This window comes from Clytia hemisphaerica, unplaced genomic scaffold (genome assembly GCF_902728285.1).
Source record: "Clytia hemisphaerica strain Z4C2 unplaced genomic scaffold, Clytia hemisphaerica genome assembly, whole genome shotgun sequence".
NCBI classification, from domain to species: Eukaryota; Metazoa; Cnidaria; class Hydrozoa; order Leptothecata; family Clytiidae; genus Clytia; species Clytia hemisphaerica.
The window spans coordinates 1,915,474-1,936,765 of NW_027104530.1; the positions used below are offsets into that span (position 1 = coordinate 1,915,474).

The 21,292-nt window shown below is 35.3% G+C and overlaps 1 protein-coding gene and 1 long non-coding RNA gene across 2 annotated transcripts in view; one reads left to right on the forward strand and one right to left on the reverse strand.

Annotated features, from left to right (window-relative positions):
• Positions 1-8,733: 8,733 nt before the first annotated feature.
• Positions 8,734-21,292, forward strand: part of LOC136822299 (inositol polyphosphate-4-phosphatase type I A-like) — a 58,508-nt gene continuing 45,949 nt past the window's right edge. Inside the window, exons 1-14 of the mRNA XM_067078538.1 lie at positions 8,734-8,893; positions 9,231-9,295; positions 9,567-9,654; positions 9,816-9,906; positions 10,241-10,304; positions 10,559-10,588; positions 10,814-10,874; positions 11,203-11,312; positions 11,564-11,674; positions 13,651-13,730; positions 14,305-14,350; positions 16,441-16,488; positions 16,915-16,946; positions 18,121-18,168. Coding sequence (XP_066934639.1) covers positions 8,767-8,893; positions 9,231-9,295; positions 9,567-9,654; positions 9,816-9,906; positions 10,241-10,304; positions 10,559-10,588; positions 10,814-10,874; positions 11,203-11,312; positions 11,564-11,674; positions 13,651-13,730; positions 14,305-14,350; positions 16,441-16,488; positions 16,915-16,946; positions 18,121-18,168 — 1,001 coding nt within the window. The 5' untranslated portion in view covers positions 8,734-8,766. The remainder of the gene's footprint in view (positions 8,894-9,230; positions 9,296-9,566; positions 9,655-9,815; positions 9,907-10,240; positions 10,305-10,558; positions 10,589-10,813; positions 10,875-11,202; positions 11,313-11,563; positions 11,675-13,650; positions 13,731-14,304; positions 14,351-16,440; positions 16,489-16,914; positions 16,947-18,120; positions 18,169-21,292) is intronic.
• On the reverse strand, positions 17,525-19,366 carry LOC136822302 (uncharacterized). The gene is made up of 3 exons (XR_010848881.1): positions 19,046-19,366; positions 18,335-18,508; positions 17,525-17,993 (listed from the first exon to the last, which is right to left on the reverse strand). It is a non-coding gene; the product is annotated as an uncharacterized lncRNA (long non-coding RNA).

A 21,292-nucleotide genomic window follows, 5' to 3' on the forward strand; every position in this document is an offset into this window, starting at 1 on the left:
CCCCTTAAGAGACTCCATGTTAAATTATATTCTTTTCCCTGGATCGAATGTCCATTTCTCCACGCTGTTTTTCTTGTTGTTGTTCTTGTTGTTGTTCTTTGACGATAGATTTTATAACTATTTGTTTTATCTTTGTGATATTCGCGTAAGTCTGTTTAGCTTCTTCTGATTTTGTTGTAAACTCTTCTTTGATATTTTTTCGCATTCTGGTTTCCATATATTCCATCTTCTTAGTTAAAAATGACTCTAAGTCGTTCTTAATGATGTCTCTTGCATTTTTTTAATACTAAATTCTTGCCAAAGTTTTTGGATGGTTGTTTCTTTTTCTTTCAATTCCTTATTGATCTTTCCAGCTGTATGTTCATTAATCCTCTTGGTCAGAGACTTTGGAACACACACACAGTTGATACATTTGAATGAATTTACTGAGCTAGATGTTTAAAGCGATGTATTTCATAGGCAGGAAGATCAGAGCATTCAAAATGGACTTTTCTTTTACATAAAACGCATAATAAATGACTCTCGTCGTCACCATTCATCACACATCTTGATGGAGAGCAATTTTCTTCTGTTTGGGTTTTATTACTTGGCGATGTTGTGTCCATTTTGACGATTTTATGGTGATTTTGCTGATTTTTGAGTTTTTATTTGATAATTTTCCACCATTTGATTTTTCGTTGCAAGATGTTAACTATTTGATGTCAAAAAAGATAATTCAAGCAAAGAAAGCAATCAAGCAAGAACAAGCAAAAAAATTCCAGGTGATTATCTTTAATGGGAATTTTTTTGGATTTTGCTCAAAATTTGTCCTGTACGCGGCATGGTTTAGCAATATATGTAGTTTTTTTTAAACGTTCAATGTGCCTTTTCTGACATATTAGCATGCCCTGCTATGCATTTTTCTGTCAGCATACTATTAAGAATTAATTCAGAAACAAAATTTTATCTCATATTTTCAATTTGTGAAGGCCTATGCGCCTTTATTGCAGCAGTCCTATTTTTTGTCCCGTACGCGACAACTCCAATTACACTGCTTCAAATATCAATAAGAAAAAAAATTCTGCCTAAAATTTTTTTTTTCTTTCAGGTTACTACCTATGTATGTGTCATACTTTTCAGACAATTTTATCTGAAAAGAAATAATTTTTTTTAATTTGCGCTGAGACGCTTCATCATGCTAAAAAAAAATCACACTTGTTCCGTGCGTGACAGTGAAATACTCAAAATCAGTAATAATTAAAAACAAAAATTAAAAACAGGAAAACAGCTTGTAAAGTCTGATGAAACTAATTTTTTAGGATACAAATGTTGAATAGTAAATAATTGACTCACCAGATATCAGCATTCTTCTCCAAGAGATAGATCGAAGATCATACAAGCCACTGGAATGCGTGCTGCAATAACGCCAACAGGAACAAATATTAACAGTAACAAATATCAACAGGAACAGTCTATATAAAACAATCGTGATTGGTTCTGTCGGACACAGCATCCACATCAACACAACATAAATATCACAGGATCTGTCTTCCACAGCATCCACACGTATCTGTCAAACAGGATCCGTTATTCACAGCATCCAAACACTTGACCAAAACAATCACCTAGATCATCCACTTGATCAGCAATAACGGCGATTCCATTTATTAACTTTATCTCTTTATTAGTATTTCATTAGTGTCTATTAAATTTTTGAAAACAAATTTTTTGAGATTGTTTTCAGCCTTTTGGAACAATTTCATGCAAGTCACCCTGTGATTGGATAGTAAAATTTAACACTTAATAATTTATCTGCCATTATGAAGATGTTCAGAAATTTTTACAATCGGAATTCCTCTGGGAGTTAGCGAGTCAGGAAATGTAAAGTTAGGTAATAGGAAAATACTTTTTTTTCGGGGTTAAACGAATAAAAGAAAATTGAAATGGTTTTTTTTTTCTTCATTATATGTTTTTAAGTTTCCATTATCAAAATTCTAGAATTGCTAATTTGTAGACCATATTAGAAAATGCTTATATATTTCGCCAAATAAACACTTACAAAAAGATATTACTTACTATTTTTACCCCCGCTTTTTAAACAGCGTCTTCTGTGGGCATAATTTCAGGCAGAGACAAAATGCCCTCATCGTAAGACCCTCGGGTTGTCTTATTGTTTGTTCCTTTTGTCAAGTCTGTCGGTCCCATTGTTCATGCTAATTCATACACGATGACGTCAATGTTTGGCGACATACCTGAAAATAAAAACAAAGATTATGAATTACGCTACCTTATAAATACGTTATTATAAAATTATACAAAATGAAAGAGTCTAGGCCGCCCGCCTAGAGAGCGTGAGCCCTAATATTTTTTCTCTCACGTCTTTCAGGGGAAAACGAAAGTGATTGATATTCTTTGAGGGAAGAACTTGCCAAAAAAAAACCCTAGACAAAAAGATGTCTTTCGAGGTTGGGAATGGATCCTGCGGAGATGAAAAAATTTTGACTAGGCGTTTTTTTGGCAAACCCAAAAACTCAAATTTTTTTCTTCCCTCAAGCTAAAAAGGTTACGGGTTTTGGGCAATCGAGGCAAAAATCAGCAAAAAGCTGGTGTTCTCCGTAAATCTGAGAATCGCGATAAGATACTCACTGATGTTCGCCAATCCGGGGAGTCTTCATATATATACCACAGAAAAACTCATGAAGCCCTCCACTTAGTCACACTAGCGTCCCGCCGAAATACGTATCAAAGATTAATGCTGCAAAAGTGCTATATCGTTTACTTGACTCGCAAGCAAAAAAATGTGCCGCAAAACTTCTAATAGGATTCATGAAAAAATAAACCGGCGCTCTTTAATGAAATTAAGAGTTTCATAAACTATGATAAAAAATTACCTAAATTTTGAGCCATATATAGATGAAAAAATGTGGGCCTAGCCAACCTTGAAAACTACCATGAAGTTGGGTACTGTAAGACAGTTAGTCACACTAGGAAATTGAGCAAAGTGCGATTTCATTAATTTTGAATCAATAAAATGTTTTAACTGAAAGAACAAAGGAAGAACAAAATATAGTAATATATACAAGGTTAACATAAAGTCTAGATATCATCACTGAACATCCCCCCCAGCCGAGGTCACGAGGTTCATTATTTGAAAACGTAGTCTTTGTGCCACTGAGGGGGTTTTCTGTCACGTTTCGGACGTTCTTGAATTTGTTCGTTCGTTGTAGTGTCCCCAGGCTGAACCTGATTTGTTGAATTTGGTTCACCTGCAATGGGTGTACTGTTCATACCCTTACCACATTCAGTAACTGTTTCTGACGTGTCGTTGGTGGACTGTTGGTTTGAGTCCCCCTGGGCGTCAGAATGGTTGATGGTGGGTTCTGGGTTGACAAAAGTTGGTTGAGCAGTTGGCGTAGGAGTTTGATTGGATTCGTCAAGTGGGTGAACTACTAATGGTATTGGATGTTGAAATGTAGGGTGCGAGTTCACTTTCTTGAGGTGTTTTCGGTTGCGGAGTGTGACTTGATTGGATCCAAGTACACGAATAATGTATTGATCATTGTCTCCAACTTCTACGATCATGCCAAGCTTGAGCCATTGACGAGGGTACCGACCGGTTTGGTTTTGGATTCTGCAGGTATCCCCAATGTGAAGTGGATCCAGTGGCCGAGTTCTTTCGGTGAGGGTATCCATTTGCTTGGCTGACCGATTCAATAGTTCCTCCTCTCTCAATCTCCAAAGGTGTTTCCATGATGGTTTGACTGAATCATGGGTATGAAGTTGGGTTGGCGGTCTGACAGGAAGCACATCACGGAGTGGTCGCCCGAATATCACTTCAGCGGGAGATGTACCAGTTGACGGGTCAGGCGTGTTTCTGAATTGAAGGATGGCACGAGTGAATGATTCTGTGTCAATGTTGCCGTTGGGTGCGATGTTGTCTCGAAGGAGCCTCTTCATTGCTTTGACTGCAACTTCGGCTCGACCGTTTGAACGAGGATTGTATGCTGACGATAATCTGTGATGAACACCCCAGCGTTTAAGGAAATCTTCTGTTTCATTAGCGGTGAATTCTGGTCCTCCATCACTACTTAATTCCTGAGGGACACCGAAGGTTGCGAAGAAGCGTTTGAGGGCTCGAATTAATCCTTTGGAACCGATTGTGGTTGGGTTGTGTTCGACTTTCGTGATGTGTGGCCAGTTGCTGAATCGGTCGACAATCACGAGGTACCAATGACCATGCAGCTTGAAGTAATCAGATGAGATGGCTTCAAACGGAGATGTCGGGATAACTGGTTCGATGGGTGGTACGTTAGGATTGCTGGGTGAAATTTCCCAACAGGTGTTGCAGATGTTTCTTGTCGTCTGGATGCTTTGGGAGATACCGGGCCAGAAAACCGATTGCTTTGCTCTTTCTGACATACCGGTTGTGCCTTGGTGTGCAGAATGTAAGCTGGTACAAATTTCTGTTCGAAGGGATGGAGGTATCACTGTTCTGTCACCAAACATAACGACTTGGTCGATTACTGACAATTGATTTCGGTATTGCCAGTAAGGTTGAAGTTGGGCTGGCAGTTGTGATGCGTTATTAGGGAATCCATTAGAGATGATGTCGATGAGGATTCTCATGTATGGATCTTCTTTTGTAGCGGACTGAACCCTCTCCCAAGTCACGGCGTGAATTTTATCATGATCTGATCTAATGGAAGCAATTATTGTTTCTTCCATCGAGTCAAATATTGCAGAGATGGTATCTTCCCCGTCAGCAAAACGAACAGCTGGCTTGCGTGATGTAGCGTCGGAAGCAGGGATCATTTTTCCTGGGATGTGGAATATTTTGAATCGCCATGGAAGGGTCCTTTGTTTAAGGCTGAAGATTCTCGGGTTGGTGATTTCGTCAAGTGCTCTATCGGAGAAGATGCTTGTAAGAGGTTTGTGATCGGTTAGGATGACAAGATCATCGCATCCCATGGTGAAAAACTTTGTGTCTTCAAGCGCCCATGCAATTGCTAACGATTCTCCTTCGATAGGTGCATAATTTTGCCAAGCTGGCTTAAGAAAACGAGAGCCAGCTAATGTCACTTTCCAACCGTCAATACAACAATTAGGTTTTTCGGAAATACAGTTACAGTGTTTTTGATATAGCCAATAACCCATGCCTGTTTTTGACCAATCTGGGCTAAGACAGGTTTTCCGTTTTGGATCGAAAATTTGCACGCCTTCTTTGATAGAGTCAATAATTAAAATTTTGGACTGTTCGAAAGATGTTTGCAGTTCGTCTGACCAATGAAAGGGAGTCTTGGGGCTTAGCAAAGGTTTGAACGGTAACATGATCTTTGAAATTTGGCTGTAATGCGACACCTGGTTAATGAGGCCAAACCATGAACGAATGTCAGAAATGTTCTTAGGAGTTGGGAATTGTCGAATAGCATCAAGGTACTTATCAAGCGGACGGACCTCATTCTCGGTGATGTGGAATCCAGCGAAATCTATTTCTTTTTGTGAAAATTGAAATTTGGAGGGATTGAGTACGATTCCCTTTTTTCCTGTCAGTTCAAGGTAGTCTATGATGCGCCACCAGTGATCCTTGATTTGATCGTCCCACAAAGCTGTATCATCTACGCATTTCGTTTTTCTGGGTACATCTGTAATGATCTCATCATATCGGTGAGTGTATCCGTCTCCACTAGCAATAAACCCTTGTGGAGCTGCACAGTAACGGTAACGACCGAATTCAGTAATAAAAGTCAAAAAGTGTCTATCTTCACTATCTACTGGTACAGAGTGATAACCGTTCCAAGCATCAGTTACGGTGCGATATGTGCGAGGTGGAATCGAGCGAGCTTGGTGAAACGGGGAAACTGTATGATGAGTGTCTCTGACACAATGTTTGTTCAAGGACTGAAAATCAACAACCCGACGAGGGTTACCATCGGGTTTTCTTGTCCATATAGCTCGGTGGCACCAACTATTGGGAGTGTTTGGTTCGACTTTTTCGATGACACCTAGCCGTACATCTTCGTCTAGCTGTTGTTTTACCTTTTCTCGCCAATGAATTGGTACTGAAGCAGGGGTATGGACTGCTGATGGTTCTGCATTAGGGTCTATGGTCAATTTAATTGGTGGACCAGACATTGTAGGGAGTTTCTGATGGGTGCACTTATTGAAGGTGGAAGATGAATATCTGTCGAGGAGCCATTCTCTCATCTTTGTTACGTTCTCTTCGTTCGGAGCAAATGGAAGTTCCTTAGGACGAGGAGGAGGTTGCTGTCTTGGTTCGCATTTGCATTTCTGTTCAGGTCTAGATGGTTGGGTTGGTAGATCGATTGGTTTGACTGGTGTATCTACGATAGTGTTAATGGATGGAAATGACTTGTTGATGATTTGGAGATTTTCCATTGCTCGTCGACTGAGATAAAATAAATCGGTAGAGTCTGTTATATAAATCATTTCAGCTGTCTCAATACGTTGACCAAAGCTGTCTGTTCCAGAAAGACGTGTAAAGACAGCTCCTTTGATGTCGATACCTTCGTTGTTGGCAGCGCGCATTTTACGTTTAACAGGTACAATAATGTCACTTTCACGAAATCCACATTTTTTGAATGTTTTCATTCCCATTAGTGATGATTGCGCACCAGTGTCGGTTATTGCGGTGACACTGGTTGATTTAACGTGTCTGTAGGGAATGTTCATATGTTCATAATCCGACTTGTTGGTGTGGATTTTGAGCTTAATCGATGGTTGAGGTTTGGACTCGGCAACCATCCAACCATAACTGCCATCAAACACGTAGTGGTCCATCGGCTGTAATTGTTTACGTTTGGAGTGTTTCGCCTGGCGTTGAATGCTTGTTGCAAAGGAAATGGTTGAAATTGTATCGAAGAGCGCACTGGCTGCATCTTTGGCGGGCACGTTCTCGTTTTTCCAGCAATCAACACATAAATGAAATTCTTTTAACACTTTAGACGGTCCCTTTCGACGTAGTTTGAATTTCTGAATAGTTTTCTTGCAAGACTTACAGTTTGTTTTTATCGAGAGTTTACTTTGTATGTCTCTAGGGTGAGAATCATTGTTGATTGCGCTGTTTTGTAGATTTGGTGTTGATATTATTGCTCGTGATGCAATTTCTTTGTTTTCAATGGTGGCTATGGTGTCGCTCAGTGACTTGGTGTCAAGGTCTGGGAAACCAAGTACTTCTTTCTTAATATCCTCATCAGCTATTCCAGAGATGACGACATACTTAACCATCTCATCAGTGTAGTCTACAGAGTGGTTACAGTTTGAACAGTCCTTATTGAAAGCACATGTTTGTGCTTTTCCTTTAACTTTTGCAGCAAATGATCTGATAGGTTGTCCATGATCCTGGTGGAGTGCAAGAAGTTCAGCGCGACGAACGCTAGCAGCAATTGAAATAACGGCGAGTCTTTTAATTGCATCTAATAAGTCTGCTTCCGTTGTGGCAGCAATGTCCTGTACATCCTTAAACAGTTCAGTTTCTAAGTCAGGGTCACAACACTGCCATAAATGTGTGGTGATTTGGGTTGCCGGAATATCCGTTCCATTTTTAAATAAGTTCCACTTTTTAACGAAAGTATTCCAATCCTCCTCGGTTGTGTCCTTTGAGATGGTCGGCCGGGCGATTTTGGGGGGTTTTTGTTTTGTTGGTTGTGGAGCACGGTGTTGAGTGATAGCAGCTGCGTGTGTGTGAGTTAAAGCGTGCAGGTTGAGCTGAGCTGCCGCAAGCATTGGTTCCGTACCGTCTGGAATCTCATAGGTGCAATCTGGAATCGGGCAAGTGATGGCTGGCATCTTTCCGAAATGATCCAGGATAAACGTCCAAATTAGTGATGTGCCAAGTTAAAACATGAGCAAAGTGCGATTTCATTAATTTTGAATCAATAAAATGTTTTAACTGAAAGAACAAAGGAAGAACAAAATATAGTAATATATACAAGGTTAACATAAAGTCTAGATATCATCACTGAACAGAAATCAAGGTTTCAGAAATAACAACATCAGTTGTCATCTAGGCCGCGGTCACAAATAAGTTGTGTTCACGTCCTCTGACTGACTCACTTTCTATCTTAGAAATCTGACCCTTTTCTAGTCGGAAAATTTGTCAGATTTTTAGCAATATCATTTAAAGAATTTTGTAGATTCAGCGTAGCCAGTGTTTTGATCATCAAGTGTTTTTTTAAGATTTTTATCCGCAATTTTTCAAAGATTTTTTGCTTTAAAAAGCGCCACGCAACTGCTTTTTGCGTGGTCGGAATATGCAAAATAATCACATTGCAGCTTGCGTGCTCGATGATTCTTGTCACCACTGAACAAACCTATGCTCAGAGCACATTTTTCCGATGATTTAAGATGCTTTTTGGGGCTGGAAATGACGCGAACACAACTTATTGGTGACCCAGGCCCTACAGGATGTATTTGAACAACAAGGGTGAAAGTTACCTGAATCAAGTTGAAGATCCCAAGACAATTAAGTAAAAATTGAAATCTTGAAACAAAACACAATGACCAATTACTAACGTGCAGCATCTAGCTTACAAACTAACCAAAATTTGTTATTCAATTCCTGAGATAGCTCCTTGATTGTAAGGCCTTGATTACACACTAAATTAAAAATAATTCCGCACGTGTAAATGGTTGGTGTATGAGGTCCGGCAAAATTTTTCGGGAAGTAGCCTATTTGACAGTATATTCAGGTTTCTAGCTTATTCTTTTTTGCTATTGTTAATTATTTTCCAGGAAATAGTAATGTAACGCAACAAAAAATAAGACAAAATGGCTCCATTTCGTTTCAACCAAAAAGACCTCAATGTTCTGGCTACACAGTCATCTGAGAAGTTCCACAAAGAGGGCATTTTATTATTCAAAGAGAAAGAAGGAAAGATTTTCAACAAAAGCGAAGGTTTAATTATTATAATAATTATCTGTTTATTGTTCTATGTTTTTAATCCTTAGTGTTGATATGGGTGAACGATGGGTGTAATATCCAACCACTAATATCCAACTTCAGCATTTAGATGTTGCTGTTGCTGAGAAGACAGCACTACAAAATGATTTTTTCAATTCAGGTTGTGAGTAAGCTTTATGGATCACCGGCACAAAATTTTTGCTTTTCTAGAAGAAATTATTTTATTAATTTATTTTTTATTTTTAGGGTAGTTTCAATGGTAGAAATTCAATGTAAATAATACTCATTATGATAATACTCATAATCAGATTCATTCCTTTTTTTATTTTAGTGTTCACAGAGAGGTTTTTCAGACTATATGGAAATTTGCTCTTCTATTTCAAGGGAACAAATCAGGTTTTTATCTCAAATTATAAACATTTCTGTTCTTCTCAAGATTAGTAAAACTTAATTTACTACTATACAGAACTAAATTGGTTTTAATAAATAGATTAAATCTAATCATTGGATTAGCATTAGACTCTAAACAAAACTATGTAACACATCACACTCTATGAAATATTTAGAACTCTTTTTACTATATCATTGTATTTGCATAAAACTTATTTATGTAGGTCCATAAGCTGTTCATAATTGAAACAAATATAAAAAATCTTGATTAATTTAGAATACTGAATGTTCTGGTGTGATTGTCTTGGAGAACTTCTTAGTGATTCCAGATCCATCAGCTGCAAGAGACTTCACTTTTATTATTGGTATTGATTTTATTTATTGATTCACAATTTTGTGAATAAAGATCATTTACTTTTCTATTTTGCTTAGAAATGCTTTATAGATATGCTTTATGGGCTTCATTTAATTTCGACAAGCAGAACAAGCAAGGGATTTATAATAAAGAATTGTTGCTTCCTTGCAGAGTTTGAGAAAAGTGACGAACAGAAATATGAATTTGCTGCAAAGAACCAAAAGGATTATACAGATTGGATGGCAATTATTAAAACATCAAGGTGAGTTTTTTTCAACATGTATATGTCAATCTTTCAGAGCTGATTGATAGATCTTGTTGAACTAATTGATCAACCAAACTAATCGAACTCCATTGAACTCCAGCAAAACTGTCACGTTTGATCAAGTTTGATTAATGTATCACAGGTCGATCAATACAATAACCCAATTTTGTTCAAGGCTCATGCTGCTTCACAGAATCTCAGTTTTTGTTTTCAAAGCCAAATTCGGAATGTAAGTGAGAAAATTACTTTGGAGATAACGTGAACGTTGTAAGTTAGTTCGGTTGTTTGATTTTTCTCATTAATTCTTTAATTTATATTCTTTCTGTTTCAGCTATGAAAGAATGAGACACAGACTTGAAACATTGAGAACTCAAATTCTACAGATAACAGGAGTGGTAAGAAAATCATGTTTATGATAATTTGTGACACAAGGATCTTGCATTTAGGCTTAACAGTTCTTCTGTCTCACAGAAGCCAAAAAAAGAAAATTCAAGAATTGGAGTTTTTTTCTGCTCAACAGAAAATTCGCGTTTGAGCTCAAATTTAACCAACATACATTCAATATTATTGAATTGGTCCGGTGCTTCTTTCTTTAGCTTTGTATGTAAAGGAATAAAAGTAACATTGATTTCTATGTTTTAACTTTTAGGATCCTCTCCCTGATGACAATAATGATGACGTAAGATTTTGAGGCTAAGATTTTCTAACCTCGACTTTATTGTTGATTGAAGTTTAAATATTATTAGTGATAAGACATTGTATAACATCAAAAATTTAAGTAGTATTAGTAATGAATTTCTCTCAGGAGCCTCACAGAAATGCATTAAGTGAATAAAACAATGTCGAACAATTATAAACACTTTAATGAAAAAACTGCCTTATTGTGTGAATTTCTTGTTTTTAGTTTCCTCAATCGTTGGAAGAACCAGCTTCATATGAAGATGTTTTAATGGAAATGTGCTTAGGTAAGCAATTCTTTATTCCTTCAAACATTCTAATATTTTGGTCATCAAAACTATGCAACTATGTATCTCTCAAAATTTTGTTTTTCTTTTTTCACAGGGCTACCAACAGTTTTCTTTTCACTGGCAACAGTACTCGTAACAATTTTTTCATTGCATGTCATTTTCAAAACCAAAACATAAAGGACATTGATAACCATGCTTATTACCAACACATTGCCAAACCTGTATGCCCCTTGTATATATCTATGATGTTAAATGATTGCATTACATCAATCAAAAACTTATTATATTTTTAGTCATCTATCTTTTATAAATTAACCCATTTTAGGTTGTAACAATCTGTCAGTAGAAGGCCAAGTGTGTGCCATGATTCGTGTGTCTACTGCAAGCCCTCCTGAAACAGAATGGATGAAACTATCACAAACTGAAATCTGTGAGGTATATTATGAAAGTGTAATAAAGACAGGCGAATGAAATCAACTGAAATCTCAATCATCACTTTAAATTTTACACAAAATGTAACCATACAACCTCAAGCCAAAAAGAAACTTGACACTCAAGAGTTTTGCTACAAAATGTGGTTTGTTTGGTTGTATTATTGTTATTGTTACAGAGTTTGCTTGGTCTCTCATTTTTATCTCTTTATCTTAGCCTTGCTACCTGTGTGACAAAACTTTTTTTCTTTCCAGGAATCAAGCAATCCCAACTTTTTAAGAACCATCCTAATCTCAAAGAGGTTCAATCCAATAACAAGATTGAAGTTTGTTGTGTACAATGTAATCAATAGAGCCAAATCAGATGTACGTGTAACTTCAGTTTAGATATAATGAAATGCTTTTTAGAGAAACACCTTATGTGCTATACCATTTTCAAGATTTCTCAGATTGTAGTATGACTGCTTCAGGCATGAATGGAAATCTGACACCTGACACTGTAACTTTCATGGTGTATGCGTTTTAATAGACAGGTTCAACCTATAGGAATTTCATTACAGCCTTAATAATATGGGTTAAGCAAGTCTTATGTAACTTTGACTATTTGCTTGAACAATGATATTGTATTGTCTGAATAGCAATGAGTGGACACAGAAAAGATAGTCTGTAATTTTTATTCTTTTGGACATTTTGGATCCGATTGAATGATTTGATACATATTGAACATAAAAATGATCTACACACAACTTAACTGTCTTTGAAAATATTCTTATTCTTCATATTCTTGAAAAGAAAAAAACAGTAAAGATTAATTTTTAGCGCTTTTTAAACGTAGGGGAGGTGCTGATGTTAAACAGATGGCGATGGAGTACACGTTAATTTATAAGAACAAACTATATAAGAACATAAGGCATCAATGACCAAAATGTTAGGACAAATTAAGAACAATTTAACGCTTTGCGGGCTCTAAAGCACCGAATTTTCTTAGGAAGATGGACAGATATACTCAAGAAATGGCGAAAATAAGAACATACTAAGAACGTTTTTAGGCTCAAAAAGTTAAGAACATCCAAAGCTTCAAAAATGTTTGGATGTTCTGATAAAAAAACGTAACATGTGATGGTTATCTTTTTCTTATTACAATGTAGTAATCTAGTACCAACTGTTCTTCTCTAAAATTGAAGAATGAAATGAGGTCTTATGTAATTTCGAAAGTACTAAGGATGGTCATTCTAAATCTAGCTACGAGGATTTAAAAGCTGCGTCAAAGCTGCGTTGTGTGTTATATCCATGAGTTATTACATAAGTCCCTTTTTATTATCAGCTCTTACCAAAGAATATCATAACGATATGTACCCAACAAAATATATGAGCTGGTAACTTAGAATTGTTTAAAAGCTCATAGACTAATAGACTAATCCAAAAAAAATAAAACTAATTACAGTTATCAAGGTGTATCATGGCATTCTAAATCTAGATTTAGCAGACAGGAGAGGGAATTTTGAAGTAAAATCCAGGAGCCATTTATTTTCCAAGCACTTCAAAAAATCTAGGAAGGAGTATGAAACATCTGTTCCGAAAATCCAGGAGAAATGCATTTACTTTTCCAAACATCCGACGTTCCCTGTCTAAAGAATCCAGGACCAAATTTAAATTTTTTCCACTACTCATGATTTAAGCTCAGAATAGATGTAAATCTCCAGTAACCTAATTTTTTTCAAGAACAGATAAGTTTATCCAGGAGTCTGGCAAGAAAAGAACATATAAATTTTTCCAGGGGAAGATACCATTCAGAAAAGATAATTTGTAATTCCTAGCTGATGGCTGCTCTTGCTTGATCCATCAAAATTGTAGACAATTTCTTTCCATCATGCTATTGAACATTTTCAACATCAAAGTTATCTTAAATTGATGGTCTGCATTATATAATCCGAAAGAAGACATTCTAATGTCAAAAAGAACAATAAACTGACGTAACGAGCCTTATTTTGTTTTGATGATTCGTTTTATAAACTGCAATTGTTTTGCAAGCTCATATTTTTTTTCATAGGGATTGATTTCAATTTAAGTTTCGTTAACCTTGCTTACATTCTCTTTATCTTCATCCTTCATTGAAATCACCTCAGTTTGATCGATTTTCGTCAAGGAATAAATCAAACAAGATAACATTTTTGAAAGCCAAATATTGTTAAATTCCTGATCTACGTTTTCTAGTTTTGGAAAAAAAAACTATTTTGCATATTGATGTTGTGAATAGGATTTTAATATGATTCCAGACAATAGAAAATTTTTTAATTTTTGTATTAATCTGTTCACAATTTTACAATTTTGATTATTTTCAGGTTGTTGTCATTGGGCAAAGTATTTGTACTATTCAAGAAATACAGAATGCTGCAAACTGGAAAATCATCCTGAGCATAAAGTAGGCATTTTATCACACAAAGGGTGGGTTTATCTAAAAGGGTTTTTACGCGATGTTTTTAATCGGTTCTCTATGTTTATTTGCATGGTACTAAAGATCTTAGTTTTTCATTGGAAAGAGGATAGTTTGGTTAAGTCTACTATTATGCTAACGCAGTGCTGCAAATAGGGAAATTTCATTTGGCCGGTAAATTTTGGAGTGTAACGAGCAGGGGGTCTGGTGGAACCATATTAGTCTGTAATGACCTTTAGATTGGCTAAACACCTATTTTGATTTAAAAACTGCTCCTCTTTTAATTAGAAGCGCTATTAAAAAGCCTCTAATCTAAAATTTTAAACGGACAAAATGAAAAACTGAGCTTCAGAATGACCGGTAGAAACTACAAAATGACCGGTATTTACCGTTCACCGGTCGTTATTTGCAGCACTGTAACGGATAGTGACATTGGAAAAAATTCTGATTTTTAAGCTTAGTTTTCTCAAATTTTCTTTTTCAAAAAGACACTATTGTTATGTGTTTTTCAAGAAGCGAAGGTTTATTGGAAATAGTTCATTTTCTTGTTGAACTTTTCTAGAAATATCGACACATTAGTTGGAACACTTACCATTCAAGGCTGGCAGGTATTATAGTTTTATAAGTTTATGTTTTTGAACCTTCCTCTTCATTGCATTTGCGTCTGTTTACAGTTGTTTGTTCTTTAATTGTTCGTTCGTTCGTTCGTTCGTTCGTTCGTTCGTTCGTTCGTTCGTTCGTTCGTTCGTTCGTTCGTTCGTTCGTTCGTTCGTTCGTTCGTTCGTTCGTTCGTTCGTTCGTTCGTTCGTTCGTTCGTTTCGTTCGTTCGTTCGTTCGTTCGTTTCGTTCGTTCGTTCGTTCGTTCGTTCGTTCGTTCGTTCGTTCGTTCGTTCGTTCGTTCGTTCGTTCGTTCGTTCGTTCGTTCGTTCGTTCGTTCGTTCGTTCGTTCGTTCGTTCGTTCGTTCGTTCGTTCGTTCGTTCGTTCGTTCGTTCGTTCGTTCGTTCGTTCGTTCGTTCGTTCGTTCGTTCGTTCGTTCGTTCGTTCGTTCGTTCGTTCGTTCGTTCGTTCGTTCGTTCGTTCGTTCGTTCGTTCGTTCGTTCGTTCGTTATTACCTTTCCTCTTGATGGCTCGTTAGTTTTTTCTGATTTTTTGCACAAAGATAAACCCTCGAATGTGACGGAGCTCGATTTTTTGTGAAAAATAGGTCGTTAATTTTTTCTGATTTTTTGCATGAAAGTAGGGTACCATCATAGGTAAAAGATGGCTTAAGCAGAATTTGGCAAAAAAATTTTGTTGGCTCAAAAAACGCATGTTTATCTACCGGGTGACCCACGAAAAAGTTCGGACGTTTCTCGGCGTCTTGAGGCCGAACAAATGTCCCAAAGTGCTTGGAGTTTTATTATTTAGAAAGTAGATATCCTAACTTAAAATCCGAGCCATTACTTTTTAAATTTGACGCACAAGTTCCCTAGTTATGAGCTTTTAAACTCAAAATTCACTTTTCGGAAAGTGTAAAAAACAGGTAAAAAAGGGGTATCAAATTAGGTATTTTTAGACGTTTTTGATATACAGTTTTTGAGAAAATTCCTTGAAAGTGCCAATTTTGATAAAAACTAGTCTTGGTTTAAACAAAAACTACTTTAAAAGGTGTTTTTAATAATTATTAATGTCATAAAACTCGTTAAATAAGTCAATTTATAAGAGATTTTCTAATTGATTGCATTAATTTAATACCTCTTTTTTACGTGTTTTTTACACTTTCCGAAAAGTGAATTTTGAGTTTAAAAGGTCATAAGTAGAGAACTAGTTGGTCAAATTTAAAAAGTGATAGCTCAAATTTTAAGTTAGGATATCTACTTTTTAAATACCAAAATTCCGAGCACTTTGGGACATTTGTTCGGCCTCAAGACGCCGAGAAAGGTCCGAACTTTTTCGTGGGTCACCCGGTATAAGAATCACTATTAATAAGCATACATCAATGTTCTTAGTCAAATTACTCAATTTTTTTTATGAGATAGATGTTTTTTATGCTCATGAGGGCTTACTTTTAAAGAATATGTGTGTTTCGACATGAATTTTTGGTTGCTTGGCGTGTTTTTATAGAAAAACTGGCCAAATTCGATATTTTTTTATAAGCACACTATCAATTACTTAGGTATTAGCTTTTCTCGAGATTGGCTCTTTTATTCTTTATGATTTTTTGCACAAAGATGCATAACTATAAACCTTCGAATGTGACGGAGCTCGATTTTTGAAAAAAGAATTTGGGGGTAAATTTCAGCTAAAAAAAGGGTTTTGTTATTTTCTGACTTTTTGCATGAAAGTAGGTAAAAGATGGCTCAAGCAGATTTTAGTAAAAAAAAGAATTTTTCAGCTCAAAAAACGCATATTTATCTATAAGAATCACTATTAATAAGCATACATCAATTTTCTTAAAATTACTGAATTTTTTGATGAGATATGTTTTTTTGCTCACGAAGTCTTGAATATGAAAGAATATTTCAGGAGCATGAAATTTTGGTTTCTAAACGTGCTTTTTTTATAAGAAACAAACGACTAATTTTAATAGATCGTCACTATTTGTGTTCTGAATGATTGTTTAATGGTCACGCTTATGTAGATATCAATTATATATGTTTTAAATGCATAACCAGGTAGGTCCATAAAAGTATCACTTGTTCTTTTTCATTTTTACAGCGTGAAGTAAAACACCCGTTCCGTGAAAGAGGATTAACAATGAAACAGGTTTGAAAACGATGCAAAGTAACAACTATTCCTCACTTCAAAGAATGAAAACATGTTTATGAATTCATAAGAAACCAATTAAAATTATTTTTCTTTTTCATCATGCTTTGATAAAGTTTCTCGTGGTTTCTGAACCGCTCCTCTATATAACTCTTATCGGGGAGCATGGATAAACTCTCCTAAATAAAATTGAAGTGGATCCTCACGGTCAAGATTCAATCCCATTTTTTGCAGTGTGTAAAAACTAACATTCAAGGTAAAAAATTCGAATTAAAGAAACTTGGATCACTCCCCCCTAAGAAACGAAATTGATCCTATGAGGCCCTTAATTACAGGCTTGAGAAAATATGAGAAACTATTGGATTGACAAATTCGAGGACCATGAAGTGTTTTTGTTACATAACTTTATTACTTTCTTACTCTTAGGATGGAAGCCCTTTGCAAGAAAACCAAGTCAGGTACATTTTGTAACTGTATAAGCAGGGGCCATTCCTTATCAGAAACAGGAACACATTTTGTTTTGACTCATTTGAAAGAGGAATGCATTTTAGGGACTTTTTATTGAGAGAGGGGTAAGGGACAAAATCTACTGATCTATGGTAAGGAACATGAAAGAGATATGAATAATCTTATCTCAAAATGGAAATGGTTAGATGAAGAAGTTGAACATGTATAATCTTCTACTCTCTTTCGAAAGTATAAAATACCCATAGATAAAGGTATCAGGGCTTATCCATTTGACGTTAAAGGTGGATTAAAGTGCGATATTTTTTGTTACTTTTGGTGCTTCTTTTTTTACCTGATGAGTAAGGTCTGTGCCTAAGAAACTCCCACGGAGATTTTTTAGAACTTTGAATTTGAATATTAAAATATGACAAGATGGTTCGATCATAAAATGCAGATATATCGTTTTTCATTTACAAACTTTTTTTTACAGTTTTTTTACATCTTTTGACCCGATAAAGTTATATACAAGAGTTGAGTCATATTTACATCCTGTTATACACATAAGTCAAATGTACATGTCGTTAAAAAGTTCAAAAAATAAAATATATGAAAGAATATATTTACAAAAGTGATAATATTAAGATTTTTACGATAAAAAGATTTCCTTCACGCTTTCATTAAAAAGATATTCCTGCAATATACGATGCACGCTTAGTCTTTCCAACTCGTCCCGTTCTGAAATCCCATGCTTACGTTTTCTTTCAGTCGGGACTTCAAACACGCCATTCTTTCGACAGCGTCTCTTGTTCTCTTGGTCACTATACTTTTTAGCGAGTTGTGCTTTTATGATACTTTCTTTTGATATCAATAGAGGTGATTCTTGTAAATTATATTCAGTCATTGCTTCGTAAAAAGTATCCGTATCTTCTGAATCATCTTCTATAAGCGTCTGATATTTCTTTCCTTTGTGTATCTTGAATTTCTTTGTTGTTTTTCGATACTTGTATTCCAACTGTGCTTTAATCTGTGTACTGATCGTACGAATTTCTTCATGTGTGCTGTAACGAAAATCAGAGAAAAGAATGAAAAACAACATGTACCATATGCCCCCTTTAAACCTATAATACCGGTTTAGTCGACTCTGAGCCGCCCCCTGTTAATCTTTTTGTTTTTGTTTTGATTCAGATCGTTCGTCACAAATATTGTCCAACGCAGTTTTCACGTCCCTACTAGGTATGTGTTTTCTTATCCTATTTTTCATTACAAAGTGTCCTTAGGATTCACAAAGTCTTTCTTTGTAGCAATGGAAAAGCCTAAGCAGGTTTATCCTTCAATGTTATTGTGAATTTCGAATTTGCTGTAACGGCACAATAATCAAAGTAATCATTTTTATTCTTACCTTAGTTCCATATCGAATTTATTCGTTTCTTTTGTATTGAGCATCATTGAAGATATCTGTTGTTCTGTCCTTGCTCTTTGAAGGTGTTCACTTGACTGACTTTCCATTGGGTACTGATCCCCTTTTTAAAGGCTTCTTCGTGCTTTGACTATCATCAGTTGGTATTGTTTCTTACTAAACAAAGAGAAAGTGGCATTCATTAATAATGAATAAAAATAGTTTTTCTTTTTCATAAGAAATTTCGCACTCTACTTACATTTACTTGCATTCATTGCTATATATTTTACTCTTTTTCGTTTTCCCTCTATTGGGAAGTGACGTTCTTACAAAAAAAAATAGAGTAGAGTTTTTTTTTAGAAAAAACCTGAAGATTTTTGTTTTGATTTCTTCGAAGCATTTTTGGTTTCTCTAAACATAAAGAAAATGTGATAAAATGATTGCCTCTTGCTTTTCTGTGCATTTGTTAAAACTTTCAGCACGTTTTCTTTCATGTTTGAAACCCCCGTGTTCTCATTCTCATGAATAAATTCTTTGTTTGGAAACTTAGTCGATCATTTCCTGCAGATACCGGCTTTTAGGCTCTTTTAAAAGAATAAAATTCGAGAATATTCGGTTTAAAATAAACCTAATGTTTTTCCCGATGAAGAAAAATTGTAAAGAATGCAAACTCTACTTTCGAAATCGCATGGAAAAGTTCGAAATCTCTCTTACCTGTGTGTCAACATTTGATTACGTCACAAGTACTTTTGATGAAATAAAATCATGTACGACAAGAACTATTTCATTCGAAAACGTAATCTATTTCTAGATTGTTGAAAATTTTTCGTAGTTTTTCAATGGATAACGAATGTCTTTATTCTTGCATTTTTAATTCGAGGTACATGTCATGCATATTTTTATGAATACATACATATAGTAAAAGTGTATTACAGGAAATTTTTGTAATACCACCTCCATTTATTATTGAACAGAACATGTTTTCATACTCATTCAGTTTACTTTTCATTTTCATCTTCAAAACTTTTTCTCTTCTTCTTTGTTGTTTTTCTTACAAAATATCACTCATTGAAAAATAAGAATGCAGCATTTAAGGTTTTAAAAAACCCACGACTAAGCATTACTTTGTTTGTGGGCAATTTTCAGGGGGCTAAACGTTTAGTTGTTGGTCTATTGTGCAATGGAAATGAACAAAAGAATATAATCTCATGATTATAGTTGAAAACTCACCAATTTCAGCCACCAATCATGTTCATTGTTATTGTCATACCCAAATAAGAACTTGCATTGTCCCCTTCTTGTTTGCGATACTGAACAGAATAGAGAGAAAATGAAAAGTTACAGGTGGTAAATATGTTTTAGGGAATTTTGAAGCTACAAAAAAGCCGATGTTTTCTTACCAATCCCGAACCATGTTCATAATATTAGGGATAACGCTTCTTGACAACAGTAGCTCATTTTATAACTGTTTGATGGACTGGGCAACTGGCGCTTTAAAACAATTGGCACGGATGGTGAATCGACCTAACAATGTCTAGATGGGTTGGAAAAAAGGATATTTTTCATTATGTGCACAGTAGCCTAATCAAAATTTTTACTCTAGCTAGCCGTCCTGGCATCGTTGCAGTAGACTTTTCTTTAACATGAATCTAAATTTCCATTGAAATATTCTGAATCTTGCGATGCTGGAGAAACTGTAGTAGCTTGAATGTCATACAAGATAAAAAATTGGTTTCTAAAACTACTGCTTGGAGACGCGATGTTTGTTTTTATAAGAAACATCAATTTTTAGATTGAATTGAAATTGGATTGTTCTTAAATTTTTTGTTCTTAAATTTTTTGTTCTAAATAATCCTGTCTTTGTCCTTATTATTGAAGTAATTGTTCTAATAAAATTGTTCTTATAAATAAAAGTATTAAAAAGTGTATCAAAAAGTAAGAAAAATGTCCAACTTTCATGTAGTTGTTCTAATAAACAGACGTTAAAGGGAAATACAAATGAGAGATTACCATCTTGACCAAAGGATGCAATAAGCAAGAAGTTGCATGATCGATAGACTACAATGTTGTAAATTTTAACAAAGCTCGTACTAAAATGTTGCAAGAGAGTCCTTGAAGTCCTTCATTGTAAAATATATATACATACATTGCTTAAACACGTTGTGGAAATCTACGAGGCGTTTATTTTTGAACTAGTTTCAGTTGCATTTCAAAAGTGTTGTACAATCTATTCAGGCTTGAAATAGGAAAATATTCAATTTTCAAACTTTGCAACAATTTCAAAATTGCAAAATTAATAGCTGAAAAGGAAAGAAATATATTTATTTTAGACATCATTCCGGACTATATTTTTCGTCCAACATAGCTACTTATTTGGTAATTCAAAAGGAGAGAAACTTGTTATAAATCTGTTGCTTTCTGATTGTCTCCTGAAATAGTTGAAATATTCATTTTTTTTATATGGTATCTTTAAACTATCTTTGCTTTCCTTTGTTTTCGGTTCTAAATAAGGAAATATGTGTCTAATAAACGTATGTAATAACGTTAAAAGGTAAAATGGTAAAATCAGACTATTTGGAGCAAAACAGAGAACTTATTTCAGATGGTCTTTCTACAGCTGAAAATATTTTCAAAAATTATTAAACTTGAGAATTTTCACTATATAAGGCCATACTCCAGCGGTATGCGTGAATGCGTGAATGGGCTTTTTCACTTGCGTGAATGCGTGAAAATTAAAATGCGTGAAAATTAAAAAGAAATTACGTGAATGCGTGAATTGGAAATTTTGCGTGAACAAAAAATGCGTGAATTGCAAAAAAACATTGCGTGAATGCGTGAATAAAAAAATAACGCGATTACGTGAATTGAAGGTCCGCTGGGGGCCCTCATAAAACCCTTTCTGCCTTATTCCCAGACGTTTTATATAAAAAAATATTTAACAGATAACAGTTCATTCATAGA